The 23,318-nt window shown below is 35.8% G+C and overlaps 1 protein-coding gene across 13 annotated transcripts in view; it reads right to left on the bottom strand.

Annotated features, from left to right (window-relative positions):
• R3HDM1 (R3H domain containing 1) overlaps positions 1-23,318 on the bottom strand; it is a 127,594-nt gene that overhangs the window by 64,662 nt on the left and 39,614 nt on the right. For 9 of the 13 annotated variants that reach the window (XM_060625978.2, XM_060625988.2, XM_060625985.2 and 6 more), the window contains 4 exons: positions 21,836-21,987; positions 17,914-18,015; positions 15,379-15,669; positions 8,118-8,241 (listed from right to left, as the gene is read on the bottom strand). In XM_060625978.2, coding sequence (XP_060481961.1) covers positions 8,118-8,241; positions 15,379-15,669; positions 17,914-18,015; positions 21,836-21,987 — 669 coding nt within the window. The remainder of the gene's footprint in view (positions 1-8,117; positions 8,242-15,378; positions 15,670-17,913; positions 18,016-21,835; positions 21,988-23,318) is intronic. The other 4 variants (XM_060625992.2, XM_060625986.2, XM_060625984.2 and 1 more) reach the window with 3 other exon arrangements.

Consider the following 23,318-nt stretch of genomic DNA (forward strand, 5'->3'; position numbering starts at 1 on the left):
GATACTTAAGTCTCAAGATAAATTTAATTATAGGAAAAAAAAGAATGATTGCAAATAGTCAATTAACTAGGACTTTTTCATTTGAAGATTATTTTTAAGTATAAATGTGGTTATCCAAAACAGGAATCAGAGTGAAAAGTTGTTGAACAGTTAGTCCAGATGGCAGTTATAGGAACTTGGGGTTAAAAAAGACCATATCTGGGGCGCCTGGGTGGCTCAGTCGGTTAAGCATCTGACTTCGGCTCAGGTCACGATCTCGCGGTCCGTGAGTTCGAGCCCCGCATTGGGCTCTGTGCTGACTGCTCAGAACCTGGAGCCTGTTTCAGATTCTGTGTCTCCCTCTCTCTCTCTGACCCTCCCCCGTTCATGCTCTGTCTCTCTCTGTCTCAAAAATAAATAAACGTTAAAAAAAAAAAATTAAAAAAAAAAGACCATATCTTAAAAGAGTTTATACAATCAGCCCATAACGTCCTCTCCCCTGGGAGGGGGTCTCCTTCACTTGTTTTGCCCATTACTCTCAAGGGGTGTGGTTTGTGACCTCTTATATTTCAAGATAACACTTCCTTGTCTATTATAATTAGATCCCACACATATAAGAAACAGTTGAGAAGAGGAAAAGGAGGCTCAAATATTTCAGGCTCATGTCCCTTGGTTTGTGTCTCTCAACCTGAGTATTTTTCAGGCCAGTCTTCAATATTCCTTGTTGGGGTTTAGCTTTGCTATTTTGCTTCAAAGGCTGACTTTGCTCAAAATGTACTACTCTGTTCCCATATCCCAGATGAAGCCACTTAGGATTTTTTTAGTAGAAATTTCATAATCTGGCTCTTCTCTGCAAAGTTGAGTTGCTTTGCCAAGAAGTCAGACTTTACACCCAGTGGGGCAAAGGGAGCTCTAACTTCGGACACCTGTGTACAAAGAGGCATGTGCTATATCATGGGTGAAGTCTTAAGTTACTGTGAAGCAATGATTCTCTTCTATACACTCAGTAGCTTTACATTCATTTTTATATTTGAGGTAGGAAAAGCCAGCAGGTGTGAACCACACTGGATAGGAAGTTGCCAGGACCTGAGGAATCGAAGTCTAGCATCACTTAAAAAAAAAAAAGGCGGGGGGGGGGGGGGGAGGGCATCATTTAACATTTCATGTTAAAAGGAGGGGAATTGTACTGGTAATCTGGACAGGTCCCTGAAGGTTTTTCTAGAAGTCACAGTGAGATGTTTGCCCATTCATTCCAGTAATGACAAACCACAAACCACAACTTGGCAGCTAGTTGTATAAAATCCTTGAGTATACTCTCTAAAGATGAGGAAATCAGAAGTTGCAAAAAGATGACTTGACTTTATGGATGGCCAAAGACCATGGGATCTATGATGGATGAAGTTACTACAACCACAAGGAAAACTAGACATAGTCAGTTGGAAAGCACAGAAAACAAATAAACAAAAATCCACATCATTCTACTAATCAAATTAAAGAATGTTACCATTGCCTATGCAAGACAAAATCATTACTATTTTATTAGCAATATAACATAAAGAATCATCTAATCACAGGTATGCCTCACTTTATGCACACTTGGTAAATAAAATTTACATCTAAAAGAACTGTTCAAGTTGCTCACAAATTCCTCTGAACTTGTGTTTAAACAAAGGAATCTCAGGCTGCTGAGCATCAACAGTTACAGAGAGGCACTTAGTAGAGAAGTGGCACTGTGGTTTAGGTTCATCATCTAATTATTCAGACAAAAGGAAGGGAAAGGACATAGTTCTGATAGTTTCAATAGTATATAGTTTGAAGACTGTCAAGTATGAGGAAAAAAATGCAATGATTTTGAAAAGAGGGAGAAAATTGAAGACTGGGAAAGAGGAAGTAGCTTCTTCGAGAATGAAAAGTACCATTAGGTTACTGCAGGGGAGGTGGTAGGGGAGATGGGTTAAACAGGTGATGGGTAGGGGCACACAGCTGGCTCAGTAGGAAGAACACGAGATTCTTGATCTTGGCATCATGAGTTCAAGTCCCACATTAGATGTAGAGATAAATAAATAAATTTAAAAAAATAGGTGATGGGTATTAAGGAGGGCACTGGTTGTGATGAGCACTGAGTGTTGGATGTAAGTGGTGAATCACTAAAATCTACACCTGAAACTAATATTGCACTGTATATTAATTAGCTGTAACTTAAAACCTTGGAAGAAAAAAAAAAGTCTAAGAGAAGAGTGTTTCTAGTATTCTAACACTCCATATATCACCAACTTGGCTACACCTAAATTATTCTTTAATAAAAAGTGTTTCAATGTATGAAAAATTAAAAAAAAATTTTTCCTGTGATTTTTCTATGTTTAACGTGGAAGTCAGAGGAAAACAGGATCTATATATCATCTATAGAAATTTGTGTCAATATTGTGGGAAAGCATGTATTTTGTAAAGCAAGCAATGCCAATATAAGTGATAACCAACAACAGAATAAACAACCAGATCTCAACATAGGTGTTATTTAACACTGTCATTCTCCTTTGTTAAAGGACTGCACTGCTGCAATATTATCCCATTTCTTCCAGCACTTTCAGAGGAAAGCACAATCAATTTTGCAAGCAAAGAGAACTAGGACAATATAAATTGATGGCTTAGGCACTTCCCTGGAGGGCTCCAAAGAATATTCTATTTTTAACTCTCTTTCACTTCAACAGAGAAGAGAGCAAGAAGGAAACACAGTGCTCAGCAGAAAAGTATTGCACAGGCTTTAACAGGCTAGTTTTATTTTGTGCAGGTGACGTGAACAGTAGTTGCGTTAAAGGAAAGCATTCTTAGTAATATGAACCAGACATAATGGGAAAGATAATAAAAAGAACCGAAGAACTGTTTATTCACAATAGCCCTAAATCTAAGGTCATTTCACTTAAGTTTTTCAAGACTAATAACCCCATACGGCAGAAGCACTGTGAGAGTAGATTTAGGTTTTTTTTTTTTGATAAGCCATTTTGCCAACTCTAATCTGTACCTAGATATCCACAATATAATTTAGATGAACTGTTTCCAAATCATCAAAACCTCAAGTTTGTGATCTTGGTCTGTCTTACGCTTGGTTGTTGGGTCTTCAACTGAAAGCCTCTTAGGTGAATTTAGAAGAAGACACAATTGCCAGCACACCTTCACTATTCTTTTTCCTCTACCACCTTCTGCTCCACTATTTCTGTGATTAAATAAACACAAATACGAACACACAAAAAAGAATCTAATAAAAACAGCCCCATAGGTTATAGCTCATGGCTATTTAAATGACGATCCTATGAAAGAGTCTGTACAACTCAAGGAAATCTATGGGTACTTACCAGATACTTTTGGCTCCAGATTTCAGTGGCGGCAGGTTAATGGAGAAGGGAAAAGGGAAATAGGTGGATTTGTAGGTATTATACAATTGTCTGAATCTGTGTTGGTCACACAATACTAAGAAATGCTCATAGAATCAATGAAAAAACAAGGATAACCAGGGCCATCAAAAAGTAACAATATATAAAATTCCTATTATGTGAGTCAAAAGATGCCAAAAAAGAAACTAACTTTGTACCAAAGTCCCTATTTTACAGAGAAATCCCTTGTTAATATCAGCCCTCCTGTGCTTATCCAATATGTCCATTTCTTCCTTGCCTGCTTTTTACACCAAGTTACTTTTAAATCTGTACTCTGCAATGCTGCCAATATTCTCTGCATGTTACAGACTGTTTATCCTAAAATGTTCCTTCTATGGTGTGGTTCATCAGGACCCTACCATAGTCTACTGGTAATGAAGCTTAATTGAAACCACATGGTTCTGCGTTACTTGAAAAGCTAACACTGACAATATAATGCATTGATATTCTTTGAATTTATCAACTGGCTGCAAAACTAAAATGACATTTCATTTTACAGAGTTATTCTGTTTTCCACATGCATGCGATATCACAGTTTGGAAAAAAATTGAATTATATCCCTGGTCAGCACCCATATGTAGTTTTAGATGCTTTTAGGTGTCTTAGGTCCATTAGATGGCATGCATTAATGCACACTAATATTCCTTAAAAGTTATGTAGCAGTAGAGAAAGAGATGTACTCGACTATTGCTAATGAGTTTGGCATGCTCAAGACATTAGCCTTTTAAGAAAAGCTATAAAGCAAACTGAATCTGCCATTCAAATCTGCTTTGGAAAAGAAATTAAAGCAATAGCTTTCACAAATTTTTAAAAAGTAAATTACATTAAGTCAAGGTTGTCATTTAAATTTAAATCCCTATTTCTAAGTATGATGCATGATTAAAAGGCATAATGGAAAATATAAGCAAATATTAATACCTTAATACAGCATTAAAAAAAGAAAAAAGAAAAGAGCAGTGGAAACCTGAGTAAAAAGAAGCCAGGAAGCAGCTGAAAAAGAGACCGGTTCACTGTGAGAAATGTAAACCTCTCAGACAGTGCTACGGCCCCGAATCCAACAGCTCAGGAACAAGGCCAATTATTGCAAAATATTAAACATATATGGTAAAGCTGCAAACTTTTCAAATGAGTCATAAGAATGAAAGCAGCTACACAGAAAACAGCCAGGGATCCATAAACCCAAAATCTTTGCTGTAACTACTATGTGCAGGAACAGTTTCTTTATATCAAGTTCCTTATATGCAGTATACTTTATAGTACTCGAACTGTAAACTTTATGATAAAGAGTTAAGATAATGAATCTTTATTATTACAACTGGCAGGTAACCATTTCTTTTGAAATAGTTGCTTGTGTGACTCCAGTTTTTGACAGTAAGTCACTAAGCTACTACAAACCAATCCTCCAATATTTCACCTTCCTCAACTAGAAATGACTCACATAAGCTAGAAACAAAGTATCATGGAATTTTAGAGTTCACAGAGGCTTCAACAGACAATACAGCAAAACTCCCTTACTTTGCCAGTAAGTAAAATGAAACCCAGAAGCTTTAAGTGATAGACCTAATACCAGTTAAAAATGAATGAGGCTAACAGGATTTTATTCCTATTTTGTTTTCTTTCATACTATACAATGCACTGCCTGAAATGCCTTATGTAGCCAGAATTTCTTCTGCTTCTGCTGATTGGGGTTGACTTAACCTTGTTTTGAATGACCGTGACAGTTTCAGATTCATAACACAAGATATATATATATTCATTCCCCAACAATAATGATAATACTATTTTCAATTCATATCTCATAATAGATGGGAGGTTTGTTGTTAAGGAGATTAACAACTATTGTGGACCTCTGGCACTCCCATGAATGGAAGACCAAAGCATTTTATCCTTGAGATATCTCCCCAACCACCTTCCTGCCCCCAAAAGGGAAAAGAGAAGAAAGTTTTACATTTTTTCTTGCCATATCCCCTGGTTTATGAATATTTAATTTAAAGATTACTTATTTATTGTGCTCCAGTGAAGAAAAACTGTTACTAATCTATTAATGTTTTCATTATTTGGTTGAATAGTTTTACCCTTTTATGTAATACAAGAAAATAATATGCTGCTTGACTAAATGTTGTTTGGCAAGAAACAAAAAGGTAAGAGATGTAATAAATTATTTCTAATTTTAATCAGATTGGGATGGTGGAATGTACATAGGGAAATATAAGGAAAAGAATAAAAGAATGAAATCCAGAAAGTATAATGTGTATATAAAAAAATGTTAATTACTGAGACATAAATTGCTATAAATTTGTTAAAAAAAACACAGAAAAAATTGCCTTGTTCATTTCCCAATGCATTTTACTTTTCTATTAGGACACACACAAACATACATGCACACTTTTCTGTAAGCTTTAACAAAAAATAACCATTAACTAACTACAAAAAAAATCTTTCCATTTTGAGTTTTTTAGTAGTTCAAATCCTACTAATTCCACAAAAAGGTTATAATTACCAACACAATACTTGCCACTGGCACTACTGAACTTTTCTTTAAAGAGGGATTTGCTCTTGTACTTATTAGCATAACAAATTTCCTTCCCTTTCAGATAAGGATGATTTGAGGATTTCTTTTTTTCTTCAAACTGAATGATGTTCAACTAACTTAAGGTATAAACTGAGATGATAGTACATAAAATAATTGGAAGAACAGATTCTATAACATGTTACATTATGGTAACTTTAAGAGTCAAACACAACATTTAAAAACTGTTCACAAAAACTGTTTTTCTGTGCCTGTACTATACAGATGTACTCTGTTTCCCTCCTTCTCACCTTAACTAGCATTAGGAAAAATCCACAATGAAAATATCACTGATTATAAAACACGTACTGTCTGTCACACAGATATTTTGGCCCTCAATTGCGAGGAGTGGCATATTCAGCTGTTCTCCATTTAGTGGGAATATTTTTCCTGAGATGCATTTGTAAAACCCCATTGGTCCAACCTGTGATTAAAAGTTTCAATTCTGTAGGCAGTTTGACAATGGAGAGGAATAAAAATTTAGCCATGGAAAAGAACGAAACTTGTAAATTCATATAAACATGGAGTAAAGGATCTTTGCATGCCTCATAATAGGCTGTATGAAACGAATTAGTCACACACAAGATATTGGAATGCAGAGACTGAAGGTAAATTTCTTTTTTGTTATGACATTAGCTGTAATCTGTATTATAATTTTGGAAGAAAAGAATCAAAAGAGAAACAATATGAAAAGTTAGTCACTGTAGCCCAGGAAAACTCACAAAATAATTTCTATTAGAACAACAATGTATTTAAAACTAATGAATGAATGGTGTCACGATGAATGCTCCCATCTATAAAGAATAACTTTTGATGACTTTCAAAATTAGGGCATGTATTAGTTTATATTGTTTGAAGTGGATTGTACTATAAACTTCAGGAAAACTTGAATTAAACGGAGTCATAATTAAGACAGAAGTTGGCTAAAATGACCAATGCTTGCATTCAACATCCTTCAGAAGAACATTTGTCACACATACAATACAGGGCTAGTAAAACAAAAAAAGAAAGACCTAACACTAAGTCTAAGACAACTCCTAGGAGCAAAGGATTAAAAACCTGGCAGCTCCCCCACAGGAATGATAAGTAACAATCCTAACGGGTTAAGGAAGTTGGTGAGTCACAATGATCACTGAAGAGTGCATGAATGAGGAGAAGCACAGACACTTCTCATCAGATTGCCCTGTGTAGGCGTCCTTCTCCTAAAACTGCGGTTCCCCTTAAGAGTGGCACATAATATCAAGAGCAAGAAACTGCCTAAGTGGAGGGTTATGTGGCCTCAGTGACTCACGCTGATGTAGCCTGAGAGCCTCCGACAGTGACAACCAGCTAATACAGTCTCAAAGATGCCAAGAAACATACCACTTCTACACTAGAGTGATGAAAGGCTAAAAAGTACCTTATTACACATCTGGGGCAGAATCACAAATCTAGGTGGGAAGCACAGAAAGAAATGAATTCAGTAAAGATAGTTTTTTATACTGAAGTCACAGTTGTTTTCACAGAAAGATTAAAGAAAATTTGAGAGGGGCAAAAGGAAAAGGATCTTTTCAGTTTTAATATATTTGATATTCTTAGTATTAGATTGCATTTGGTTTAAAAATACCTTTCACTATACAACCGGCATACTGAAAAACAAAACACAAAAAAGATGTTTTAGAACATCATTCCTTTTAAAGGCACAGTGAGTCCAAGACATCAAAATATTTTCACCAGGCTAGAATCTCACAGTTAGGTCACTTTGATTCTTGCTTCTAGTTAGCTGTTCAGGAGGTATCTTAGCTTGCCGAGTCTGTCTTTTGTTGTTAACAGAGGTGGATTATCAGGCTGCAAAGGAGGCTTCACTACAATGGCAGTGAGTAATAGGAAGCTGCTCACCACTTTGCTTGGCATGGTACAGTCTTCACATTATGGTTTGTGGTTCTGTACACGTCAGCATATAAACCTGACAGTGTCATTTTCTGGCAGGTGCTAAGATTTGCCCACTCTTAATCTCACTGGTTTGCATATTCATATGCCCATGTCTGAGACCCTTGATAGATGGAGTGTGGTTAACATCATAATAGTAACACTGAAATAAAGCAGAATGAAAAAAGCAATATCCATAGCTAAGAAATCATGGCCTCAGAAATATTACTCACCTGTCTGCTGTGCAGGCTGTGGCAGTGGTTGGTTTAGATGTGAATTGTAATGGACAGAAGGGATTGGGCGATACTGAGGTTGACCAGAGTGATAGTGGCCTGGAGCACAGTAACAGGCTGGCATCTAGGATAAGTGTTGAGGAAGAAAAGAAATGTTTTCTCTGAGGAACAACAGAATGTAATGAGTAATAATTCCATCACTACCCAAAAATACATTTTCTTAGCTTTTACATTTATGTGAAAAAATTTTTAAAAATTTCAAGCATACAGGATACATAACAAAAGACACCTACCAATATACCTGGCAATTACATTTAGTAGGTTTAAATTTTTTGGCCATATTTGTTTCCGATTTCTTTCTCTGTTTTATAAAACCAAACACTATTAAAATAGCTAAAGGCTTACTCTAGCATTCTTTTGTCCTATATTCAACAGAAAAACCATTATCCCATAGTTGGTGTGTATCTTTGTTATAAATGTTTTGGAACCTCTACTATATATGTATATCTGTTATCCATACAGAAAATTGTTGAGGATCTAAAAAATTTACATTATACTACTGTACTATATACAACTCCATGCAAATTATTTTGCAATTAACATTCTCTTTTGAGACTTCTCTTGGTTGAAACATATATACTGCTAGCTCATCCAATTTGATATATGAACTGCAATCATTGTATAAATTAGCCAGTTTATCTATTCCCACACTAATACACAGTTGCGCTGGTTCCATTTTTTAATTTTTCTCATATTTCTAATGTAAATTAAAATGCCAATACAAATCCTATTTGTCAATTATACCTTAATAAAGCTGGGGGTAAAAACAGTAAGACTAGCTTGATTATATTTACTTCTGGTGCTATTTAAAATTTTTTTTTTAATCTTTATTTATTTTTGGGAGAGAGAGAAAGAGAGAGAGCATGTGCATGCAGACAGGGAAGGGGCAGAGAGAGAGAGGGAGACACAGAATCCGAAGCAGGCTCCAGGCTCTGAGCTGTCAGCACAGAGCCTGATGGGCAGCTCGAACCCATGAACCATAAGATCACGACCTGAGCCAAAGGTGGACACTTAACCAACTGAGCCAACTAGGTGCACCTCCTTCTGGAGCTATTTATACTAGTTGTGCATTTCTCTTAATCTGACCTAGTTTGGAATAAGGAATAAACAATTAATTCAGTGATGTAGAAATATGTGGTAAATTAACTTTAGTAGCTTCATAAGCTCTTTCAGGTTCTGCTCTTCCAATTGGATTACTTCTCAAAGAGACACCTGTAGACATCTTAAAGAATGCCCATTTCATCTGGAAACCAGCTGGAGTACATAATTTCTATATCAGTTATAAGTCAAGAATCTCCTAAATTTACTATAACATTCTTCTGATTCTGAAACATTAGATACAATACACATGTGGTCCCTTAACTGTTCCTGGAGGTATCAGCGAACAATAGGTTTTCCTGATTTCAGATCTTAATCCATTATTATACTTTTCAGTATATGTATGTATATAAATAACAGTATATTCTTTTCTCCCCCTTAATTAAAAAGGATATCACTGGGGTGCCTGGGTGACTCAGTTGGTTAAGCACCTGACTCTTGATTTCAGCTCAGGTCACGATCTCATGGTTTTGTGAGTGTGAGCCCCGTGTCAGGCTCTGTACTAAGAGAGTGGATCCTGCTTGGGATTCTTCCTCTCTTTCTGCCCCTACCTTGCTTGTATGAGTGAATGTGCATGCATACGCGCGCGTTCTCTCTCTCTCTCTCTCTCTCTCTCTCTCTCTCAAAATAAGTATATAAACTTAAAAAAAAGACATTGTTTAAGGCAAAAGAAAAAAAGGACAAAGGAAAAATCAAATGTAATACTAAAAGAATTCAAATAATACAAAAGGCAGGAAAGGAAGGATATAGGAATAAAACAGAGATAAAACAAATGGAAAACAAATAGCATTGTGGTATCCCTGCATTTAGCCATGTCAATAGACATACTAAAGATAAAAGGACCAGACACTCCAATGAGACTGGATAGGACAGAAAAGATGAACTATACACTATATGCAAAAGATAGACTTTAAATACTGAGCATTCAAGGGTGCCTAGGTGGCTCAGTCAGTTGAGTGTCCCATTTCGGCTCAGGTCATGATCTCACAGATCATGAATTTGAGCCCCAGATTGGGCTCTGGGCTGACAGCTCAGAGCCTGGAGCCTGCTTTGGATTCTGTGTCTCCATCTCTCTCTGTTCCTCCCCTGCTTGTGCTCAGTCTCTCTGCCTCTCAAAAATAAATAAACATTAAAAAAATTAAAAAAAAAAATATCGAGCGTGCAAATAAGATAAAAAAAGATACCATTTAAATGCTCATCAAAAGAATGCTGAAGTCACTAGATTTGTCAGATAAAATAGGTTTTAAGAGAGAAAAACATTTCATTGCTTACTATAGGTTCCAACACTATACAAAACTGGCAGAATGTAAGGGAGACATAGACCAATCCACTATCACTTAATTAAAAAAAATTTTTTTTAAAATGTTCATTTGTTTTTGAGAGACAGAGACACAGACAGAGTGTGAGTGGGGGAGGGCAGAGAGAGAGAGAGAGACACAGAATCTGAAGCAGGTTCCAGGCTCTGAGCTGTCAGCACAGAGCCCCATGGAGGGCGCCAAAGTCAGACACTTAACTGACTGAGCCGCCCAGGTACCCCAATCACTATCACTTATTGACAGAACTGGACAAAAGATCTAAAAGAATCTAACCAACAACACTGACTCAACTGATACTTAGAGAATAATAAATGCAAAAAAAAAAAAAAAGTAAAAAATGAAAGAGATTAAGATAAGCTAAATTAATGGAAAGATACCCCATGTTCATTAAGATTGGAAGATTTAGTATTAAGCTACAATAATATCCAAAGCAATCCACAGATTCAATGCAATCTCTATCAAAATTCCAATGGTGTCTTGCAGAAGTGAAAAAACCAAACATCATATTTATATGGAACCATAAGCCACATAGCCCAGTAGCCAAAGCAATCTTAAAAAAGGACAAAGTTGGGGTGCCTGGGTGGCTCAGTTGGTTAAATGTCCAACTCTCGGTTATGGCTCAGGTCATGATCTAGCGGTTTGTGAATTCAGGCCCTGCATCCGGCTTCGCGTTGACAGCGGGAAGCCTGCTTGGGGTTCTTCCTCTCCCTCTCTGCCCCTCCCCTGCTTGCTCTTTCTGTCTCTTTAAAAAAAAAAAAAGAAAGGAAGGAAGAAGAAGAAGAAAGATGGAGGACTCACATTTCCTGATTTTAAAACTTACCACAAAGGTATAGTAATAAAATAGTGCAGTACTGGCATAAAGGTAGAAACACAGAATAGCAAAAGTAAGAGTTTATTTGATACCAATAAACCAGAGTACCAACACCATTCAATGGGAAAAGAACAGGGTCTTCAATAAATGATACCAGAACAAACAAATACACACAAAAGAATGACGTTGGGACTCTTACACGTCATTATCATACGCAAAAATTAACTCTAATGGATAAAAGATCTACCTATTGGAGCTAAAGACCATAAAACTTTTTTTTTTTTAATGTTTATTTTTGAGAGACAGAGAGAGAGAAAGAGTGTGTGTGTGAGCAGGGGAGAGGCAGACATGGGGACAGAGGATCCAAGGCAGGCTCTGACAGCGACAGCAGAAAGCCTGACACAGGACTCAAACTCACAAAGTGTGAGATCATGGCCTGAGCTGAACTCGGACACTAATCCCACTGAGCCACTCAGGTGCCCAAGACCATGAAACTCTTAAAAGAAAACAGGGATAAAATCTTCATGACCTTGGATTTGGCAATGGATTCTTAGATATGATATTAAAAGTATCAGCAGTAAAATGAAGAAAAAAAAAAAAAAAAAAAAAAAGGATAAAGTGGATTTCATCAAAATTAAAGTTTTGATAACTAATTAAGGACGTTATCAAAAAGTCAAAGGACAACTACAGAATGGTGAACATCTTTGCAAATCACACACCTGATAAGGGTCTAGTATACAGAATATATAAGGAACTCTTACAACTCAACAAAAAGACAATCTCCTGAAAAAAATGGCAAAGGACTTACAACAGACATTTCTCCAAAGGAGACAGATAATGGCCAACAAGCGTATGAACAAATGATTAACCAATCATTAGGGAAATACAAGTCAAAACCACGAGATATCTATTTCACACCCAAAGGATGGCTAGGATAATAATAATTTTTTAAAAGGGAAATAATAAGTGTTACTGCCAAAATGTGGAAAAACTGGAACCTCAATACATTGCAGATAGGAATATAAAATGACACCATAGAAAGCCTGGTGATTCCTCAAAAAATTAAACACAGAATTACCATATAATTCAGCAATTTTATTCCTAGGTATATACCCAAATAAATGAGAACAGATACTTGAACAAATACACGTACCTCCATGTTCATAACAGCACTATTCACAATGTGCAAAGGGTAGAAACATCCCAAACCCATTAATGGTTGAAAAATGAACAAACGGTGGTATATACAAACAATGGCATATTATCCAGACCTAAGAAGGAATGAGGTACTGATACATGCTACAACATGGATTAACCCTCAAACACTGTGTTAAGTTAAAAAAGCCAGACACAAAAGGTAACAATATGGCATGATTCCATTAATATGAAGTATCCAGAATAGGTAAATCCTTAGAGACAGAATGCAGATTGGTGGTTCCAAGGGCTGGGGGAGAGGGCAAATGGGTAATAACTGCTTAATGAATACAGAGTTTTCTTTTGGGGTGATGAAAATAAAAATGTTTTGGAACTAGAGAGAGGTGATAGTTGCAAAACACTGTATATGCACTAAATGTCAGTGAAGTGTTCACTTTAAAATAGTTAATTTTATATTATGTGAACTTTACCTCAAAACAAACCAAAAAAATCATAAACACTAAAATGATAGAATACAAATGCTTTCAAGTGCACATGGATCTTGCCCCCAAAAGACTACATACTGGGAAATAAAAGAAGACTCAAGAGATTCCAAAACAAATCTTAGAGTAGGTTCTCTGACCACATGAAATTAAAACAGAAATCAAAACAGTAAGGTATTTAGAAAGCCCCAAATATTTGGACATTAAATAACACACTTCTAGACAAATCATGGGTCAAAAAAGTCACATACAAAAAAGAGAGAGAGATTTTGGATGAAATAACAAAAACACAACATATCCAGTTTTATGAATTGCAGCTAAAATGGTGCTTTAGAGGGAAATTTATAACATAAAAAAACTTAGAAAGGAAGAACAATAAAAAATCAGTGATCTATGCTTCCACCTTAAAAAGCCAGAAACAAAAGAGCAAATAAACCCTTAAAATAAGTGGAAGGAAGAAAATAATGGTAAAGGCAGAAGTAGCTCAAACAGAAAATGGATAATAAAATTAATGAAACCCTAAATTGGTTTTTTATTTTTTTTTATTGTTTAAGGAAGGTGGGGAGGGAGGGAGAGGGGGAGAGAGAGAGAGAAAGAAAGAGAAAGAGAGAGAGAGAGAGAGAGAGAGAGAGAGAGAGTGAGAATATGAATATGCATGCCTGAGCTGGAGAGAGATCATGACCTGAACTGAAATCAAGAGAACGCTTAACTGACTGAGCCACCCAGGTGCCCTGAAACTCTAAATTGGTTTTCTAAAAACATTGATGGAATTGATAAATCTCTTAAGTAAATAAGACACAAAGAAGAGAGAAGAATGAAATTACCAACATTAAGAATTACATAGGTGATACCATTAAAGATCTTCAAGATACTAAAATTATAAGGTGGATATTATGAGCAACTGTTTGCCAATAAATTTGAAAATATAATTAAATTATACAAACTATGAAATCTGATCCAAAAAGAAATAGAAAATTGGATTAGCTCTGTATCTACTAAAAAACTGAATTTGTAATTTTAGAATCTTCTCCACAAAATAACTCCAGATCCAGATGGATGCATCAGTGAATTCTAGCAAACATTTAAGAGAAGAGTCCTACACAAAGTGCTTTAGGAAATTAAGGAGGCAACGATATCTAATTCATTTTGAGGCCAGTATCAGTGCCATCCTGATACTATAACCTGAAAAAGACATTATAAGCAAACCATAGACCCATATCCATTATGAACATTCATGCAAAAATCCGTAAGAAAAGTCGAATGAATCCAGTGATATATAAAAAGATGTTATATCATGACCAAGTGGGAGTATGTTCCTGAAATAAAACGTTAACTTAACATTCAGAAGTCAGAATAATTCACTGTATTAAGAGAGTGAAGTGGAGAAAAAAAATCACATGATCATTTCAACAAAGAAAAAGACATTTTTATAAGACTTAATACTCAATTCATGGTAAAAACTCTCAACAAACTAAGAGAATTTCCTCAACCTCATAGAGGGCAAAAACCCCACAGATAATATCACAGTTAATGATGAAAGACAGAATGCTTTCCCCTAAGACTGGGAACAAGGAAGAATATATACTTTCAAAACCTAGCCTTAAGTTAATAAATGAATTCTAGGGAATTTACTTCCCCCTGTTATGTTGTGTGTATATTCAACATCAGAGCTCATAGACAATACAATAAGGCAAGACAGAGGAATAAAAGGCATATATATTGGAAAGGATAATATATGTAGAAATGGTCTTCAATATAGAAAATCCTAAGCAGTCTATAAAAAAGTACTGGAATAATTAAATTTAGAAAGTCCACAGGATTTAAGATAAATGCACAAAAATCAACTTTATTTCTACATACTAGCAAATGATGAACAGAAAATGAAATTTTAAAATAATCTCCTTTAAAATATCATTAAAAAACATTACATACTTAGAGATATATTTAATAAAATATATGCAGTACTTGTATAATTAAAACTACAAAATACTGTTGGGAAAAATTAAGGAATATTCATGTAAATGTAGACAGATAACATGTTCCTGCATTGAAAGGTTTGATAGTATTATGATGTTAATTCTCCCCAAACCGACCTGAACACATCAGTTTATTTTTACGGTGTACCTACCTTATTGTGTTTCTTGTAAGCTAATTAAAACAAATCTATCGGTTAAAAGGAAACTCAGAAGTGACATATTTTATCTAACTGAAGTATCTACTAGTTATACTGAGAAGGGAAGATGATGGCCAGCTTTGTTTATATACACATTCTCACAGATTCTCTCCATGTGAAATAAAAAGTAAGCTCTCTAAGGTTAAAAGGTGAGAAAGCGACGTACCTGTGGTGAGGGCTGCTGAATATATCCCTGCTGCTGAAGCACAGGCTGGCTGACAGGATGGCCAGAGGCAGCATAGCCAGCAGAAGGGACTGGCTGCCCAGGTGGCAGAGGAGGGGGAGGAGGTGGTGGTGGCGGTGGTGGTGGAGGGGCTGCCGTCATGATATAACCAGACTGCTGTGGGGACTGAAGAACAACAGTGGACTGGAACATGGTGGCATGAGGGTCAGAACCATCTGCAGATGGCTGGCGGGCAAGACTCATGTGGCTAAACTGAGACCCAAGGTTGTCCTGCTAAAAAAAAAAGGGAAAAGTCAGAAATCAGTAAGCCTTCCATACACACGTAAACCAAACTTCTAAAAAAAAAAAAATACTTCATGTATTTGAAGATGAACTGCAGTAGTATGGGTATCATGTATCTATAACAGATTTGATTTAATAGAACAGCTTCAATAAAATTAGAACTCTAAGGCAGGAAAGTAGGAGTATTATAATGCTGTCATTAATAAATTACTTTTAAAGTAGATCTAATGGATTGCAAAGCATGCAGAAGAGTAGGGTGTAAAAACATTTCACACAAAAAAATGAAAAGACACTTATCTAAATGATGATTAAAGACACATAAGGATGTGTGAAGTGAAAACTGGACATACTTATATTATAAATTAACATCTTCTCAAAGGACTTCAAGGACCGGGTAACTAACAAGGCACAGTACTAATTATTCTACCCCTTTTCCTAAAAGGCAAGATTCTGGTTCTAGGCACCGCTGTTTATCTTATCACACCTGTTGAAAATACTAGCACAAATGAAAAAAAAAATGCATAAAATCCACCCCAGTCTTCTAATCTCTCAAAAATAATTTGGCCATAAATTCTATTCTTCTCTAGGGTTTTTCAGTCTCTTCCTAAAGTCAGATGTTGACAAATGTAATCGAGATGAGTTTCCTATTGCTTTTGCTACTTGGTGAGCAGGCGAATCATGTCCAGCCAAGGGAGGTTTATAATGTACATGCCATCTGACAAATGTTTTCTCTCACTCAACAGCCTAAGGACCAGTTCTGACTAGTCTAGATAAGATCATTGAAATGACAAAAATGGGGTTAAAATGGCATCCCCTTGCTCCCAAAGAGCCAGAGATTGGCAACAATATATACCACATTTTGTTAAGAAGAGAATTTTGGAAAAAGTTACTTAAAAAAAATTGTGGCAACTGAGTTGTCAGATCAAAGTCGACACATCTACAATTTCTAGTCTGCTGGTTTTTGCAAAGTACATTACAGCTATGGAAAAGACAGGGAACTGAAAAGGGGTACCTGATTTAATGACTGGAAATACATGGTTTTATGCTTGCTCTGACACACTCTAGCATTATTAGCCTAATTCAATGAATAGTTTCAAAAGGGAAAAATGTACTAAAATATACCTATTAGTTGTAATTACACAGTAATCTGGCCAAATATTTTAACTATACACCACCATCAGAGTCGTCTTGAAAAAAAGTCATTTTCTTATTCCAACAATCTGCCATTTTTCAAAACATTTTTGAGGCTTTTACGTTATGTTCATTGATACTTTTGATCTTCTCAATGCTGGCAAAATTTTATTTTTACAGATTGGAAGTGATTTTTGAAAATCATTCACAGCCAATGCTGGTAAATAAGGTTGCCCCCAGCTCAACGCAAAAACACTCTCAATATAAGAAAACGTTTCTACAAAATGTCAAGTGATTTTAAGACATAGCTTGTAATTTAACCTAAAAAGTAGTGTCAAAATATGATGCCATATATTCAAAAAATAACAGCACCACCGGGAAAAGTCTATTAGGCTGTTTAGGGAGACTCATTTTAAGGGAAGGGAAGGGAAGTAACATTTATTGAATACTCATTTCATGTTAGGCCCTAGGCAGGAATTCCATTCCAACTTTTACATTGTTGTCTCATATACTTAGTAACTATAGAAGGTCACAGAGAGAACACATGGCCCTGGTGCTTGTAAACTCTGAGAGGTAGAATTTAGGGCATACTTTGGATTGAAGAAGGTACCATTCATTACAGTCACAGATTAAATATCTAGAGATCTTCTTGGGAATATACTTAGAAGAATATCTTATGTAATCATAAGCTCCAATTCACCCTAATAACTGGGATAAGTCTACGGGACCTATGTACTGGGGAAAGAACAGAAAGCCTTAAACCCAGATGAAGGCTGCCACTCCAAGATTACACAGATTGCACTGATCTCAAGGAGAAAAGTAGCTAAACCATCTTAGGACTAGAATTGTCAACCTGAAAATCATTTCATTGTGGAAAAGCAGGAAAAAATTGGGATTTATATAATCACTATAATAAGTCAATATAACAAATATTCTACAGTAGACAGTAAATTATTTCTAATACAAGTTAGAAACACTTTTTCAGTATATGTGTCTAGGACTTTAAATAGTCACAAAAGATCATATCACATTAATCACATTCATGAGCATCCATCACACATCCACCCACAGAAACAATGCAGGAGGTGAATAGAGATATAGTACCACGGAGTATTGCTGGGTGGGTGAGACTGGCAGGAGCGGGGATGGGTAAGGGGCTGTAGAGTACTGAACAGGCTGTGAAGAGGACTGCAGAGGACGAACAGGCTAAGGAATAACAGGTTGGCAAACAATGTTAATGTCAGAATAAAATGTTACAAGAATTGCATAAAATGGACACTTTTTTGGCAAGAGCTTAAACTATATTTATAAAGTGGTCTTAACAATAATAGGAAACAACAAAAACAATGCTAAATGAAGAAACTCTACACAGTAAAAATTTAAAAAACATACCTATGTTTTAATATATAATTTTTTTCATAAACATATTTATTAGATTCATAGAAACAGGTAATTTAGACATTTCAAATCCTATTATCTAACCCAAACTCCTAGGTTAAGTCAGTAAAAACAAAACCACTCATTCTTACTTCCTGGTTTGATGGAGGGGCTGTTCTATTTAGCATTATAAAACTAAATAAAAGAAAAACTTCATTCATTATCAGACAATGAAAACTTAACATAGTATCTATGCCAATTACTATCTGATAAGGCATGATTAAATACTCTTTTGGGACCATAGGGCCTGAATTCTAACAATTTTCACTTTAAAAAATTTATTTACTTTTTTAATTTTAGCAGTTTTTAAAGTACAATATGTTGTGGGTGCCACTAAGAGTAACAGCCTAAAGAACAGCACACACATACATACAGGCACATGTACACACATAAACTTATCTCTTTTACACAAGGAAGATAAACACATTTGTCTTGCAACTACAAATTTTGGTTGAGAGAGTAGATGCCATGTGGAGCTGAAAAACTAGTGACCTGAAATTTTTTCACTAATGATATACTTCTGCATTTCAGAAAAATAAGGATAAGTTTTATGTTTCCCAGGGACACTCAAAAACAGACATTATAGAAAATGAACAATGTTTTAATCATTTCAAACCTTAAGGAGTACAGCTGGCCATCCGCAGGCTAACAGTGGCATCTGACTTAGTTTCCCAGTCTTATATTTATATTAGATAGTTGATTACAAAAGGGTAATACACATACTGGCTTAAAGACTCTCATAATCCATGTTATATAGGTGACAGTCAGACTAAGATAAGTGACCTGTAGACAGCCATGTAAGCAAGCACTGGAGGAACCCAGGTCATTTTATCTAACGAAAACTCTCACTTTTGCTTAAAATGTATACACATGAATCTCTGTCTGGACAGTATTTCCTAAAAGAATACTTTGAAAATGTAAAATAAGCGAACTGAATAAGCTTCCTAAGGAAATAATCTAAATAAGGGGAAAGTCTTATGACAACTCAGATGTGTATGGTGAGTTACACTTCCCCCACAAAATCAACACAATAGTTCCTAAAAAATGAAAAAAATAGAATCTCACAAAAGATCTAGAACTAAAGCAAAAGTACTAAACAAGGTAAAAACTGAAGGATCTATAGAGCCACTGGTTCCTCACTAATCTCTTCACTAGAAATTAGCAAGCTTCCTAGCAGATGACAGCACATATCACACTAAATGAGGTGCAGTGGTTTTAGAACTTCCAAGCACAGGCTATTCAATGTGTTATTAAGTCAGACAACCATTAAGACGTAACTTTCTTCCAGACATCTTGACCTACTATGTAAGTGTCAGATGAAACAAAAGCTTTAGTCGGCTGTAAGATAAAAGAAAGAGGAGTCCGATGAGCACCAGTGGTATGAATTAATGTCTCCGAGAGTGTCAAGTGGTAATGAGACAAATGTGGGCGGGAAGACTCGTTGTTCAAAGTGAAATTCTGACACCACTTAGAAAAGGAAAAGCCTTAGCTCTTCCTTTTCCTACTTAAATTGCAAATGGCTGCAAAACAATATCCACTTAAAAGTGACTGGTTTTGAGAAATGCAGCCCATCTGAAGGCTTTGGAAATCATACTATTATTTTGTTTGGTTATTTCAAACTTCATGGATGGATTATCTCAGTGCAGAAAGAAAGTAGTTACTGAGTATCATTTGTTCATCAATTCTCTATTTTGGTATCTGATGATGAATTACCTGAAACACCTGAAGCAACACCAGGACAATCAACCACGAAGTTTGATGCATATCCTGAGATTTCAAATTATAGTCCATTAAAGCTCTATTCCTTTTTTAAAATGTTTATTTTTTTTTGAGAGAAAGAGAGCAAATAGGGTGGGAGGACAGGGAGAGGGGGACAGGATCTGTAGCGGGTTCCTTGCTGACAGCAGAGAGCCCAATGTGGGGCTGGAACTCACAAACCATGAAATCACTGACATAAGCCAAAGTCAGACCCTCAACCAACTGAGCCACCCAGGTGCCCCTAGGCTCTATTTCTAAACTAAGCTATCTACACCTTTATTTAGGATAGTCTCATATCTAAATCATACAAAATTATTTCTAAGAGATAATAATCTGAAATATATAATCATAGATGAATCCTTAGACTTTTTTGAAGCCACCAGACAAATACTATTTCCACTGAATGAAATGAAAATCAGTCTTATAAAGCTCCTGGTGAAATATGTAGCAAGGCATAGGCAACTGACAACAAGATGAAAGAGAAATACTTCAGGACCTAACTGAATGAAGGCAAGGCAGAGAAGGCCAGGGAGGGCGTTTTACGTATTCTAATGTGTACCTGTGCATTTTTAATCAAATGGGGTTGGGAAGTGGATATGGGAGTCTTTGGAAACAGTTTTTAGGCAACTTCCTCTTCACAGATTTGTATGTTTGGTTTTTAAAAAAATTTCTTTTTTACGTTTATTTATTTTTGAGACAGAGAGAGAGCATGAACGGGGGAGGGTGAGAGAGAGAGGGAGACACAGAATCTGAAACAGGCTCCAGGCTCTGAGCTGTCAGCACAGAGCCCGATGCGGGGCTCGAACTCACGGACTGTGAGATCATGACCTGAGCTGAAGTCGGTCGCCCAACCGACTGAGCCACCCAGGCGCCCCCACAGATTTGTATGTCTTAAAAGCACATCAAAAACCTAGAAATCCTACTTTATATAAACTACCTTGCCCAATATTAGGAGTCTTAATTGCCAGAGGCACAATTATTTACAAAACTTTGAAAGTATTTGATGACATTACCACTGCTCATATATTCTTTACCCTTGCACTACACAAACGATATAACTTGCCAATAAAATTAATGAAATTTCCCTAGTTCAAGTTTATCTCCATACTTCTTTCGTAAGAAAGTATTCTACAAGTTCTCACCAGTGGAATATTTAGATAGTCTTATGGAGAAAAAGAGGTGTAACTAACTGTACAAGCTGTCTTTGATATGTTATACAACCTTTAAAAGAACAAAAGTAAATGAGTTTACACTGGGATAATCAAGTTCCCCAAGGATGAATAATACATCTATATGGGAATAGCCAGAATGTGAAAGTGTATGTGCAAACTTTAAACATTTCTACAAATTCAAGATACTATTAAGAGTGCTTCTGTGAATTCTAATTCAGAATGTTTTTGCCTCCCTCTTTTGTAGAATAGGTGGGATGCAAAGTACCTTGCCGAACTTGAGCAACTTAAGTTTCTTCTATCTTCTTGATCTGTTGAACCTTAGAACAACTTACTTATTAGCTCACTGGGATAATCTTAGTTTTGTTTTTATTCCTTTTGTCCATCTCTTGCTGTTGTAGAATACGGAGAACATACTCACCACATAGGCTCATGAGATATGAAATTTCCTTCTTTCCAATATATATTCTGTATTTATTAGCTGAAAATCCTGTGAAGTTAACCTCTCTTCCTACAAACAGGGAGCGGGACATCACTGGTGCAGAATATTAAAGTTCTAAGAGATACTTGGGCTAGCCCAATTATAATTATAATTACTGAGTTTAAACCCAAATATATAAAGGGAGGTGAACTTAGCATTATGTAATCATGGATATGTGCACCTGTGAGAAAATGTGATTAGCTGCTTGTTGTTGAGGTGGTGGGGGTGGCAGAGGTGGCTGTGGAGGTCCAGGCACTTGGGTTCTAACAGGTTGTTGAGTCATAGGAGGATTATACACAACTGGACTTCCATCTGGGTTTATGAAGGGCTGACCTGAAAAATTATAAGAGGAGGGAAAAAAACCATTTACAGTTGAGACCGAACATAGGTCATTTCTATGAACAATCTGTAACACAGGTCTATAATCCTTACTCAAAATCCCAAAGCCAAGTTTCTGAAGACCAAAAGATTTTCTTAGCAGAGGAAACAAAGTGTGACCATACCTGAGCCTATTTTAATAGTCTTTATTTTTTCCACTTAGAGTAAATTTTTTTTTCATTTTTTAAAAATATAATTTATTGTCAAACTGGCTTACATACAACACCCAGTGCTCATCCCAACAAGTGCCCTCCTCAATGTCTATCACCTATTTTCCCTCCCTGCCACCCCCTCCCCCGCCAGTTTGTTCTCTGTATTTAAGTTTCTTGTAGTTTACCTCCCTCCCTGTTTGTAACTATTATTTCCCTTTCCCTCCCCCCATGGTCTTCTGTTAAGTTTCTCACAGAGTAAATATTTGAAAATTCTGCTGCAGTGTTTTACTATGTAGGTGCTGCTCTAAAACCTCCTGGAGTTATTTTATAATACATAGCATTTTTCGAAAACTCTGAATTCTGAATATCTTGCTCAAGGGATTCAGTTATAGGACTGTGGTCCTGCAGTGCTTTAACGATTTCAGTTTTAAGAAAAAATTCTTGACTTTGGGATACTGGAATGTTATTAATTAGCCTCTATTACGTAGTGAGAAAGAGCTAACTTATAGACCACAATGCATATGCTTAATTAGTGAAATTAACACTGGATGAAAATTAAAAATGCTTGCCAGCTTCAAATTTCAAATCATGGACTTGATGGCAGAGTCCTTATTTTATAACTTCTAAAGTTGTAAGTTGTGAACTCTGAAGAATTTTGTAAAATAATTTTTTAATTCTAGTGAGCTTGATTCACAGGTATGAAAAAAACCTTTAATATTGATTTAGAGGCTTATTGTTATTGCTTACTAATTACTGGGGGGATATCTGAAGTGCCTAAGTAAATGAATTTTACTCTTTTCTACACATACATTCTGAACAACTTTTTCTTATTATGAAAATATTTTTATTGTGGGAAAATAACCAATAAATAGGGATAGAAAAAAAATAAATCCCCCCATAATCTTGTAGTTAACAATTTGGATACCCTTCTTCCAGAACTTTTTTTTTTTTCAAAGCAGAGGTAAACAGATACATAGATTAGTATTTTTCCTTACACTATACACTATATTATTTAAAAAAAAAAGAACAGAAAAAAAAAGGGACTATGTGAAATATACTATGATACCCATTTAGAATGGGAAGAATAGAGAAGTTAAGAGAAATCTGACTGAACAATTGTTAAAAATTGTCTTA

This window comes from Panthera onca, chromosome C1, assembly GCF_046562875.1.
Source record: "Panthera onca isolate mPanOnc1 chromosome C1, mPanOnc1 haplotype 2, whole genome shotgun sequence".
NCBI classification, from domain to species: Eukaryota; Metazoa; Chordata; class Mammalia; order Carnivora; family Felidae; genus Panthera; species Panthera onca.